Below are 13,531 nucleotides of genomic sequence, written 5' to 3'. Positions count from 1 at the left end.
TTTTACCTCTACTTTAGTTTCCTCATCTGTTAAATGGGGATAATAATAGCATTTGCCTCTCACGGTTGTTGTGAGGATTAAAGGAAATAATATTTATAAAACATTTTACAAACCAGGTGTCATCTTTTCCTTCTACCACTAGAACTTTACTATCAACACCCCAACATTACATACATGATACTTCTATCTTTTCCATTCCAACCCACTAATTCCTTATACTAATCTTTAGGCTTTGAAAAAAAAAGCCTATCCACATAGAATTTAGAGAATTTAGGATGGCGTGGTGGAAAAAGTGATAACTATGGAGTGGAAAGGACCTGGGTTCAAATCCCATCTCTGCCCCTTGTAATTTGTATGGTATGGGCAAATCATAACCTGACTTTCCTTATCTATAAAATGAGGGACTTGTTTGTACTCTGTGACCTCCAAAGGCCCTTCCATCTCTAAATCTATGATACCTGAATGGGCCCTGAAACAAAGCCTTGCAGAGCCATCTTTGTGCCCTGAAAGGCATTCTAGGGTAGTTTCATCCAAAGATTACAAAATGCTCACAAAAGTTTAGGATATTCTTCATCAGCATCTGAGTTGGGTACCCCTAGTAAGTAGCCAAATAATTAATTTTGTGGGGTTACTTTTCATTTTTCACATGTAAGAATGGGTAAATGTAAGAAAAAAGAGGAGCAATGGAAATTCTGTCTAGTGACCTGGCCTGATTTATGGAAACAGTACAGTTCTTTCATTCTCATTGCCCCAAATATTTGCATTTTATAGTACTAAAAAAGAGCAATAATTAAATTCAGTTTGACAAATTTATTTAGTATCCCCTCTATGCAGGACAAGAGATAGTATGACATAGCGAATGAGTTGTCCTTAGAATGAGGAAGAAGTCTGACTTGGATGAAGGAGTTGGCCATGTTACCTGACCCCTCTGTGTCCCCATACAATTCTCTGAGACTTTAAGTTACAGAAGAGTTGCTCATCTATGTGAGTGGAGGGAGTTCCTACACCATACTTCCCTATACCGATGAAATCACTGGTTTGAACAAAAAGAAAATTTGCAAGGCACTCTTTTCATCCTGTTAATATCTATAAATACTCTTGAAACTGAAAGCCAGAACTGACAAATATTCAAATGTCAGAGGACCTGGGTTTGTGTCCTGCCCCTGCTATTTACCTTCTATGTGATATTGGGCAGGTATATTCACCTCTCTGGGCCTCAGTTTCCTTGTCTGCAAAATGAAGAAATTAGACCGGGTGACCCCAGAAGGTCATCCCTAAATCCTTGATTTTATGGCAACAGAAACTTGCCCTTCCTAGGAGGAGAGGGTATAAGAGTTGGATTGAATGAAAAAGAAAAGTAGTTTACTTTCATTTATTTTTATATTGGGAGTGGTAAGTTGAGAGGGCAGTGAATAACAGGTTGCATTGCTAGCCAGAATTGCATTATCATTGATATTAAAATATCTTCTCCAAATAGAGAAATTACTAAGTAAAGCACTGACTTTTAGGTATCATGTGCTGCATTAAAACATACAAAACTAAGATTTTCTTTGTAATAAATTGTTAATACTGGGTTTGTTTTATTTTTTAATAGTTACTTGCCTTTAGAGAGACATAACATTGATAATTGGACCATAAAAGTAATTAGCTTTTTATTCTAGGTGGCCTGTCTCTGTGCTTAACCTTGGAAATAACCTAGATTTTTGCCTGCAAGATTTTGTGTTTCTGAAGAAATGATAAAGCATCTTCTTTAATAGAATTTTTGTTTCTTCTGTCTGTCTGTCTTTCCCTGTGTATGTGTGTGTGCCTTCCCTGTCACTTTCTCTTTTTGTGGAATAACAGAACCGTCTGGCTCAGAGTCCCAAGGTAAAGGCAGCTTCTCAGAAGATGAACTTATCAGTGCCATCAAGGAAGCAAAGGGGTTATCTTTGGAAACCACTGAAAGCCCGCAGATGATGGGACAGATTCCTGATAAACCAGAGCCCCCAAACAAGTCTGGACCACCAGTTGCTCCATGCCCCTTGGACCACGAAATTAGTGGCACTGAATCTGGTGACTCAGAGATAGAGCTTGTCTCTGAAGATCCTCTGGCTGCAGAAGAAGTGCTGCAGTCCAGCTACATGACTTTTAGCCATATCAGTGGCCCTCCACCATCTCCTGCCTCCCCTTCTATACAGTACAGCATCTTGAGGGAGGAACGAGAGGCTGAACTGGACAGCGAGCTCATCATTGAGTCTTGTGATGCTTCCTCTGCTTCTGAGGAAAGCCCCAAAAGGGAGCAGGACTCTCCTTTGATGAAACCCATAATCATGGACATTATCAAGGAAGAAAATGGCTCCAGGACAGAGAACCTTGGGGCTTCCGAATACGATGTGAACAACAGCGCCAAGGAGAGTAAACTGAATAGACAAAACCTGGCAGAGTCAGCCTCGTACCTGAAGTGCTCCTTTGCTCCCCCCCCAAATCAACTCTGAGCTCCCTACGTCTGAAGGCAGAACTGAAGAACCACAGGGGAAAATATCCCAGAAGAAAGCAGCTGACATGACAGGTGTTAGTCAGAGTAATCGGTCTCCAAAGGACTCTGGGCAAAATATCTGGTCCTCACTCCCACTGCTGTTTTTAAATAAGCAAAAAGGTAATTTCAAAGTTTTTATGGTTAAGTAAAGTTTGTTTGCTTGAATACCCTTCCCTTCTCCTAAAATGCAGTCAGTAAATAGATGGGGTTATTCTCTCTCTTTAGCCCCTCTTCCACCCCTCCCCCTGTTCCTCCCCCCCCCTCCCCCAGTCTCCCAGGCTCAGTATTATAGGCTGGTTATACAATTGACTAGAAAACAATCCCAAGGAAGGGGACAATGAAGAAAAAAGAATTTAAATTCACAGCTGGAATTTTGGTGGTTGAATCAAATGCTCTGAATGGGTCCTCTGCTGGCAGAGCCCATCCATCCATAATAATGAGTTGTTTTGCACACATTCTCAGTTTCTCTGAATGGAGTTAGCTCCCTTCAGCTGCTCTAAAAGCCCTTCTAGTATTTTACTCTGGGGCTGAATTTCCTGTTTTCTCATTACCTTCCAGTTCCTTCTCCATTTTCTTTTTTCCCCTACTATCCTGGATGATAACAATTTCCCCATACAATCACAAGGCTGCAGTGCTCACCTGTTGGTGCCTAGCATTAGCCCCTCTCCTTTTCTTGTCAGCCAAGTAGTCTCTAGTGGACGAATGCATTTTCCTTCTAATGAAGATTTCCCCCTTTCCACCCTTTCTTCTGCCTAAAGAGCCATTGAGCCTCAATGTTTTGGGTCCCTGCTGCTGTGGGGAAAGATGGAGCAATATTTGCCACTAGAACGAAATAATAGAAGTCTTTCTCTCCTGTGCAATAATCTATAAATGATTCTCTCATTTTCAAAGTTCCTTACAAATTAGTGTTTGGATTTTGCCATGTGATCTTCCACTGATTGATCCTTGAGTAGAGATTTTGAATATAAGTGCATAGTGGGCAGCCACGTAAGGGAAACAAAATTGACATAGTGGATTAAGATCTTGATATTTTGTAGTCAGACACTGGTATGTGTGAAGAAATCTCCCCAATAAACTCAGCTACTGGAACTCACCTGAATTTCCCATTGTTACAGTAAAGAGTCATAAATGAACAAATAAAGACCAAGACCTTTTGTAAGAAAGGACAGATGTTGATGCCGACTGCCCCAAGTATAGCATGGGGATGCCCACCCATGTTAAATTTCAGTGCAGACCTAATGAACTGTAATATTGGCTCAATGTTCTTTCCTGTCTATCCAGCTCTTCTTTTATTTCTTTAGCGTGAAGGCTTGCCTTCTTAGAGTTAATAATTCCAAGGATATAACCTCATTCTCGTATAATGTTAACTTCATTTAGGTTACTGGCAATTAGACTCCATCTTATAAGAGTGAGAGAACCACGTTTCCCTCCCTGATCACTTTGAAATTTAGCCTCTGGGTTCTTCAAAATAAGACTCTGGAATAAGGGAGTATTAATGTTAACAGCAGTCCATTGGCAGAATGCAATAAAAAGACAAGGTGAACGTGATTGTTAATTCTTTGGATCAGAGGTATTGTGTGATTTCAGTTATCATCAATTCTTCTTGCCTGATGGATTGGGTAAGTGATAAAGTAACACCAGTCAGTGAAAGGTCTGAAAAGCCTTCTTTCTCATTGACCTTGGACTGCATTATGTGGGGGATTTTGGCAACTAAGTACCATTTTTATCAGGCTAATGCTAAAATTAGATTCTATTCTTTTGAGCTCACACTAACTGGAGAGAGGCCAGGATTAATAATTTACTAAGGATAATCTACACAGAAAGAAAAAACAATTTAGAGTGAATTGACCCGAATGTATGTAAATTTTATAGTATTATTATAAAAAACATACTTCTAAAGCTAATCCCCCAGCTAATGCTTATTCACTGAGTTCACTGAGGGCATAGCTCTGTATACTACTGTTGCAATAACATTATTGATATCATTACCTAAATTCTTAGATGGATCTGTGGTCTCTTCAGTATCAGTACTGTTCTGGTACAGTTCACAACCGTTCTGGGCCTTATTTTCTAATTCTTGTCCATGTCTTTCATAGGGAATCCACCTAACATTTCGAAGGCCTACCTATGGCTCCTGTTAATGTATTGGTCGCAACAGTGTGTTATACATGCTGTCCATTTGTTATTCTTTTCATTGAATGACTGACCTGACCTCCTCTTCTGTCCATACATGTCCCTGTTGATGTTTTTCACTTTTGCTCCTCACAGCCATATTAACAATATGGGCAAAGTGCTGCATCTTGCAGACACTGACCATGTACCTTTCTCCAATATTTGGGGTACCTGTAATTTTGATTCTTTACAGATTGTGGTGTTCCAAGATTATAAGCCATAGAGTATTAAAATTTTTTATTGACTTAATTTTTTTTTTACATAGCTTCAATTTCCCCTGTAAGGCAGTATTAATAGGAAAATATTGATGTTGAAGTTATATTATTGCAGCATTGAGCAACTAAAGTTTATGGAAAACATTGTATTTTCCCAAATATGGATTTAGCATAATGTCTTCCTCATCATCATTTGTGGGCACAGCAATGCCTGTCCAAAATATATACTGTCATACTAACTTGATGTCCATCTACATATCATAATTTGGGCAACAAAGGTGGTGGTGGTGGGAAACACATTTTCATCCACTTTGTTTTCCATTGTGGATGGTTAGTTTGGTCAGTTTTGTATCGTTATTGCAGTGGCTCTCAAAATGTGGTCCACAGACCTCTGGGAGTCACTGAAACCCTTCCAAGGAATCCTTGGGGTAAAAATTATTTAAAATTATTTTTAAAATTAAATTTAAATTAAATTTAAAATTATTTTAAAAATAATACTAAGATATGTTTAGCTTATTAAGTACTTCTTTTTGCCAACTACATATCTGCGTGAGGCCCAGCTTTCCTTATTACTTCAACTAAAACAACATAGTGCAACAGATTAAATACAGAAACAGATAGGAGAATCCAACTGTCTTCTATTAAATCAGACATTGAGGAGATTTGCAAAACTATGTAAAATAGTGTCATTCTCACCATTGGGGGGAAAATATATAGTTATTTTTCATAAAAATATGTTACTTATGTTAATATGATGGATTTATTATTATCACTTAAAAATAAATATGTGAATATTTTATAATTTCAATTTTAATTCCTATTATGGTAAATATCAATAGATATAACCCACATAAACACTAGCTCGTTGAGGTCCTAAATACTTAAGGAGGTAAGGGGGTTGTGAGACTGAAAAATTTGAGCACTGCTTTTCTCTTGATTTAGTTTAGGAGGCTTTGCTGTGTTCTGGGGCTGAGTATGATGAGTATAATACTATGATATCATTACGACTTAGCATAAAATTATTTTAAACAAAGTGTGATGGTGAAATTTTATAGTGTCCCTTTCCTACATAGTGGTTTGGGGACCTGAAATGGAAACAGAAGACAAGATACTATTATGGGAAGGGGAGGGAGGATTTAGAGAGAGACCCCAAGTCAACAGCTAGAATTATATGATGAAGGATGAAAAGGGTAACAGCTGTGACTGTGAATAGGCATGCTACACAGCATATTTTAGAACTTTTGTCTGCTTGTGTTACTTCAGACTTTGTGAAAGTTCCCCAATATTGCCTGAACCATCTGTTACCAAGTTTAGAAGTTAGAAATATATCAGGCAATCCTTTCAAAGGACTAAATATCCTCACTAAAATAACCATCATTCTCACTTTGCCCTTAAGGATTCCTTTGAAATCCAGTCATCCCCAAACTTAATGTTTCAGTCAGACTTGCTTTAATGAAAAACAGAAAAAAAACAACAACAAAGCCCTTTTTGAAATAATATGTTATTGAAATCTTTTGCTTTTCTATTACCTGTATTTCGTAGGGTATCTTTCTCCCTATCCTTCCAGAGAACCATTCCCTATAACAAAAAATAAAAAAGAGGAAAAAAAAATCAGTTCAGCTGAACTAATCAACACATGACGAAAGCTCGACATTAGAGATGCTAATCCATACCCATAGTCCCTCACCTCTGTAAAGAGGGATTTGGAGAATGTGTCTTCTCATATCCCTTCTGTGGAAGCAAACTTAGTCATGATCATTTCTTAGCATTCGATTTTGAATCATTTTGCTCTTTTTGTTCCTTTCATATGTGTTATTGTAGTATTTTGTATATTTCTTTTCCTGGATCAAACCATATATGTAAAGAGCTTTGCAAATCTTAAATTGCTACATATATACCAATTCTTATTATTAGCTTTTCTTTATTTTGTAGCAGCTCTTATGTCTTCCCATGCTTCTCTGTAGTTATCACAGTCATCGTTTCTTACAGCACAGTAAAATCCCGCTGCTTTCATGCACTACAATTTGTTTAATCATTCTGCATTCAATGGGCAGATATGTTGGTTCTTTTCCCTACAAAAAGCCCTTCTATAAATATTTTAGTCTATGTGGGACCCTTCTTTTGAAGGGCCCATTGGCCTCACTGAGATCTATACCTAGCAAAGAAATCTCTGGGACAAAGGGAATGGACACATTCTAGTTACTCTATTTACCTAATTCCAAATTGTTTTCCAGAATAGTTCACAGCTCCATTAGCTAATCATTAGTATACCTATCTTTCAATAACTTCTCTTAACATTCAGTCTTCTCATGTTTTGTCACCTCTGCTAAACCTCAGAGTTGTTTTTTTAAAATTTATCTTATTATTAGGGATTCAGAACTTTCTTTCAGTAATAGTGTGCAGTTTTTGTTTTGAGAAATATTTGTTTACATCTTTTGACCCACTTACATGTTGCAAAATGTTTTTTAGTATTATGTATTTGTATTAGTTTCTTATATACCATGGAAATCAATTTCTTATCAGGGATATTTTATACAGATTTTTTCCCTTAATTTACCTTTATCCTTTTTCTCTTAGTTGCCTTAATTTTACTTAAGCTAAAGCTTTTCAATTTCATGGATAAAAATTACCCATTTTATTTTTTTGTAATCATTTCTGTCCCTTTTTTGGTTAGGAATTCATCCCCTGCCACAGTTATGAAAGGTATCTGATCTGATTCTCTTCTAATTTTTTATGGTATGATTTTTAGTATTTAGGTCATGTACCAATTTTGAATGTATTATGGAGTATAGCATAAGATGCTGGTATCTACCTAATTTCTGCCAGACTGAAACCCAGTTTTCCAACAGTTCTTATCAAATGCTGAGTTTTTCCCTGAGCAATTTAGGGATTTTTTTTGTTTGTTTGTTTGTGAAACACTGGGTTATTGCATTTGATTATTTCTGGTTCTTCCTTCTCTGGTGTGTTCATTTGATCTAATTTCCTATTTTTAACCAGCAACATAAATTTGATGGTGATGGCTTTTTAATGTTGATTGAGTTGTGGAAGTACTATTCTTCCTTCATTTCTATTTTTGCTCATTATTTCCTTTGATCTTCTAGATCTTTTGCTCCTCCAAATAAATTTTGTTATTATTTTTTTCTACCTCTGTAAAAATGTCCTCTTGGTAATTTGATTAGTATAGAACTAAATCAGTAAATTAGTTTGGATAGTATTTTAATTTTTATTATATTGCTATAGTCCAGCTATAAGTGCAGAATACTCCTCTATTTGTTGTTCTTTTCATCCTTAGGAAGAATTTCATAATTTTATTTATATAGGTATTAAATATATTTTGATAGGTTGATTCCCAGATATTTTATGCATTTGGGGGTTCTTTCAAAATTGATTCCCCTTTCTACTATCTGAATAGAAGCATCACCACGTGAGGGAAATGACTGCAAGTCTCAAATCATGTAGTTAAATTTCATACCCTGCCCATTCCCATGATAACTTTCCTTTCCAATGACCGTACCATCTTATATCTGATTCCAAATTTACATATCATTCTAGGTGCCAGCTCACACATCTGTTATCCGTGATGTTCTCCATGGAGGCACAGCATTCTATGAGATAAGGTGACCTCCCAATGTACCAGCTTCCTCAAATTAAGCCCATCATGAGGTCCCCATCTTCCACCACAAGCAAACATTTCCGTGTTTTACATTGTGATTCCTTTCCCCACACTAGGTTGGTATTCCCTCCACCCCACGTTTAGTTGCCAGTGCTCAATCCTTCCCTTTTCTAACATCTCCCACTCTTCTACAACTCTTCTTTCTGAGACACCATAGGAACTGTGATCCCTTTAATGTTCACCTGTGGAATTGATGAGGAGGTATCATTGATTCTCTTCTCTTCCTCACCTCTTCTTTCCATATTTGTAGATTATCCAGTCTTCAATTCTATTCCACAAAATGCATTGTTTAATCTACGTCTGGGTGAAGGTAGGTGTTTTTGTTCTATTTTTCCATTTTCATTTTTCCTCTTTTTGCTTACATCCTTGCTTAATTTGTCTTTTTTTAAATTCTTTATTCATCTTTCTCTGTTCTTTTTATTTTTTTAACCCTAGAGGATAATTGTTCCCTCTGTTTTTAAAATAATTTTGGGACAGCTAGGTGGCGCAGTGGACAGAGCACCGGCCCTGGATTCAGGAGGACCTGAGTTCAAATCCAGCTTCAGACACATAACACTCACTAGCTATGTGACTCTGGGCAAGTCACTTAACCCCAATTGCATCACATAAAATAATAATAATAAAATAATCTCTACCCATGGGTGGGTTTTTCTTCTTTGTATTATGTATTCTTTCCTTCGTATTTGTACTTATTTATTTACCTTTCTTGTGCTTCTGTTTGGGATCTATAAGTTGAATATTCAGCTCTTGTCTCTTTTTTTCCTTTTAGGAACATTTTATCCATTTTGCTGAGTGTCCATCTTGTTGATTTATGATTAGGCTCATATTTACAGGAAATATCATTTTGGGTTGTAACAAGTTCCATTCATGCTTTCTATATAGTATTCTATTCCTTTTTGTGATTTCTTGTGGCTATGGAATAATATTATATCATTTGAATTTCCTTTATTTTTAATTTTCTTTTCCTCCTGGTCATGTGAAAAATTTGTTGTTTGTCTATTAAACTGTTACATTTAACCATATATATGTACAGATACAGACACACAGACACATATATATACATATATACGTATGTATGTAGGTATATGTATATGGTATGGTCTTTGCAAAAATCTTCCATCATTTATTTTCTCACTCCTCACTCTGTGTTGGTGGATACATGTTGAAGTTGGCTTGTCAGAGTCTAATGATTTCTGTTCTTGCCCTGAGTAACCCCATGGGGAATATACCCCATTCCTTCAGGCCCAGCCAGCCACCCACATTTCCCCCATCTCCCAGTTCCTCTTTTCCTTCTGCAGCTGAGCTAAATTGACTTCTGATTTTTTGTAGAGTCAGGGAAAGGTGGGGATGGTGTTCCAGGAGCAATACCTGAAGCTTGAAGAGTCTCTAACTCAAGATAGAAGCCTACTCAGAAAACATGGTGTTTTTATCCTCTTACCTCCTAATGTATCTAGGAAGGAGTAGAGTGTGCATTTCAGGATGGGCCCCAGGCTCATACCTGAGACTAGGCTTGTGTCCCAGACACTAGCCCCTGTAGGCTGGTAGAGATGTCAGTGGTGAGTGAGCATTTAAGAATTAGAATTCTCTAATGTTAATTATCTTGTCTGGGTAAGCTCTTCTTTGTCCTGTGAGTTCCGAGGTTATAATTGTTCTATGTCTGGTGCAGAACTTTTTTTTTGAGAGTTATCAGGTTAAAGGGCTCAGGAAGGTCATGTGACGTTGAACCCTTTTAAACAGCCTGAAAATGCTTTTTCTGTGACTGCTAAGTACCTGTGGTCCTTGGTGGAGAAGACACAATATATTTAGCATGTTATTTGACTTCTCAGATTCTTTTCCACCCTTATTTCATTCCTGTACTGTTATAGTAGATCAGTTGGCAATGTTTCTCTAATTCCTGCTCAGGTAGGGAGTGTCAGGTCAATGAAAATGTGTGTGAAAATCATTGCTTATTAGTGTGTCAACACTGTGAAGCTTCTCTCCATGAACACAACTCTCTTTTGTAGAGCCATGAAGAAGTAGGGCAGTGAAGTCAGCTACTACTGCTATACTGAATTGCTTAAGCTATGAAATTTAGGCTATTCTGAATGAAGAGTGTTCTCATCCTTCCGGCTTAGTACTTCAAGGCTACCTTGGAAAGAATAGAAGCAACACTCATGATCTAGGAGTCAGACAAATGATAAGTCAAGTTTCAGCTCTGGCATTCAACAGCTGTGCCAAATTAGAGGCAGCTAAGTGGTACAGTGTATTGAATATTAGACCTGGAGTCAGGAAGTGAGTTTACATGTAGCCTCAGACACTCGCTAGCTGTGAAGCCCTGGGAAAGTCACTTAACTCAGTTTCCTCTGTAAAATGGGGATAATAGTAACTATATTTTAGGGTTGTCTTGAGGATAAAATGTGATATTTGTAGAGTGTTTCACAAACTTTAAAGCCATATACAAATGCTAGCTGTTATTGTTAAAACATTGGATGTAAAAATTGTGAGCAATGCCAAATCTGTTTTCTATGGAATAAAGTATCAACTGCATAGGTATAGTAGAGAGTTCGGAGACAGCCAAAATGAGCTAAGATAGCCCATTAATTAGGTAATGCCTAAACAGATTGTGGTACAGTGCATTAAGAAGTAATAAAAATGAAGGATTCATGGGAGTATGGGAAGATATATGAACTGATGCAGAGAAAAACAGGCAAAACTAGAAAAAATAGGCCCCATAATTAAAAAAAAATGGAAACAATAAAATGAATCTCTGTACTCTGTAATTATAGAGACCATGCTTGGACTCAGAGAAGAGCTGAGAAAATGTGCCTCCTTCCTTCATTTCAGAGGTAGAAAGACTATGGGGTGGAATACTTCATGTATTGTCGGATGTGCTCAGGCTGTTGGTTGGTTTTGCCAAACTTTTTTTTTCCCTTTCCTTTCAAATGTTAAAGGGAAAGGGTCACTAGTTTGGGAGAGGGAGGAATATATTCTTAAATAATTGTGATATAAAATATAAGGTATCATTTTAAAATATAAATTAATTTACAAATTTATAAATAAAAAGCTTAAGGCATAATATCTCTATTTCTTGCCACAGATGTATCCACTATCAACGTCAAGGAAGTCTTTTTCAGTGGTGCCCTCAAGTTCCCTCTTCTGGGGCGAGTCTCATGATCCAATCCATTCATTCTAGTTCTTCCCCCTACATTGAGTTTTAACCTACTGACTGACACATAGTAAGAACTTAATGAATGTTCTGAATACTCTTTTATAACCCCCCCAATCTTGTAAGAGATTATAGAAGTTATTATCCCTTCTCTCTTCATCTCAGAGCTAAATAAAGTCTCATTTCTAGATTTGCTCTTATAATTTGCATCCTTCCTCTCCTCAAAAGATCTCACACTCTGTTTTTCCTTCCCTATAGAGCTTGACTCATAGGAGAGAGTGTGGTGTGTTTAGTTCATGGAACATTCATTGAGCTTTCCCCTCTTCCCTTCTGATTCTTTAAGAGATCTTTAAGTCTTTATAAATTTCACTCTTTTTGTCTCTTCATGTTTCTTCATTTTTTTCCTTTTATCCCTAAATCCAGTCCTTTTTTTATTTATGGTGGTCTGTAAGCCTGAAATAAGTATTTTCATTACTTAATATTTTCCTGCTAATTGTACTTAGTTACCTTGTTATCTTTCTTATATTCCTATTATTTGCAGTTTTCACAGGTTTTACTCATCACTGGAATTTTTTTTAAAAAAATGTTTCAAATGTTTTTTCTTTAGCTGAAGGTGCATCACTGTTCATTAATGATTAGACTATTTTGCATTACTGTTTTCTTGGATTGCAAAGTTTAACTCCTTCATATTTTGAAATAACATCCCATTCTTTTCTTCAGTATATGATGCTAGGGAATAATTTTAATTATTTAATCAACAAATCAGCAAATATTATTAAATATCTACTATATGTTAGTAGTTGTACTAGGTATTGGTGATACAGAGTCAAACAGTCCTTGTGCACAAAAGAATGTCTAGTTTAGTCAGGGGGCCGTGTGTGTGTGTGTGTGTGTGTGTGTGTGTGTGTGTGTGTGTGTAATACAAAGTGACAAAATGATTTGGGAAACTTTTGTAGCTGGAGGGGATTAGAAAAGGAATTGTATCAAAGGCATTGATCTGAGCATAGAAGCAAAGTAGGGATTCTGAAAGATGGAGGTAAGGAGGGAATATATTTCAGGCATAGAGGATGCCCAGTGCAAAATGACACAGGTGAGGTATGGAATGTCATATATGAAGAACAGTAAGAAGGCCAATTTGTTTGGATTACCCTCCACATGGAGATGAGTAAATAAGCCTGGTAGGGGACAAGTTATCAAGGGTTTTAAAAGCCAAATTAAAGAATTATATTTGATTCCAAAATTAATAATAGCAGACCACTTCAATTTAATTGAGTAGGGAGGTCACGTGGTGAGAATTGTGCTTCAGGCAAAAATCACTTTGGCAATTAATATGGAGGATGGACTTTAGCTGTCTAAAGACAAGGACACCAATACTATTGCAGTATTAATAAAGTGATCAGTGATGTAGTAGAGTGGTGGCTGTGTGAGAGGAGAAAAAGGTGTTGAGCCTGATGTGAGAGATATTGTAGAAGTAGAAATGACAAGATCTGGAAAGTGATGAGGTATATGAATGAGTGAAAGTGAGGTATTGAGGATGATGACCTTGAAGTTGCAAACCTGGGTTTCTGAAACAATGGTGATGTCCTCCACAGAAATGGGGAGATTCAAAAGAAGAGTGGGTTTGGTGGGTGGGGGAAGAGTTATTCTGAGAATATATTGAGTCCTTGGGATGCCTGAAAGACATGGAGTTAAAAATTGTTCCTTCATAGCTGAAGGCATTGTTTCCAGTTGCTTACAAATTAGTTGGTTGATCTGGGAATTGTGAATTTTAACCACTACAGATTTGTATTTTCGAGCATGAGATTTTTCTC

The 13,531-nt window shown here is 36.9% G+C and overlaps 1 protein-coding gene across 1 annotated transcript in view; it reads left to right on the top strand.

Moving 5' to 3' along the window:
* RTN1 (reticulon 1) overlaps positions 1-13,531 on the top strand; it is a 265,232-nt gene that overhangs the window by 123,166 nt on the left and 128,535 nt on the right. Inside the window, 2 exon segments of the mRNA XM_020986478.2 lie at positions 1,843-2,438; positions 2,440-2,635. Coding sequence (XP_020842137.1) covers positions 1,843-2,438; positions 2,440-2,635 — 792 coding nt within the window.

The sequence above is a fragment of the Phascolarctos cinereus genome, unplaced genomic scaffold (genome assembly GCF_003287225.1).
Source record: "Phascolarctos cinereus isolate Bilbo 61053 unplaced genomic scaffold, phaCin_HiC Scaffold_3;HRSCAF=262, whole genome shotgun sequence".
Taxonomy (NCBI): Eukaryota; Metazoa; Chordata; class Mammalia; order Diprotodontia; family Phascolarctidae; genus Phascolarctos; species Phascolarctos cinereus.
The sequence above is the reverse complement of the archived record's forward strand: the minus strand, read 5'-3'. Positions and strand labels throughout refer to the sequence as shown.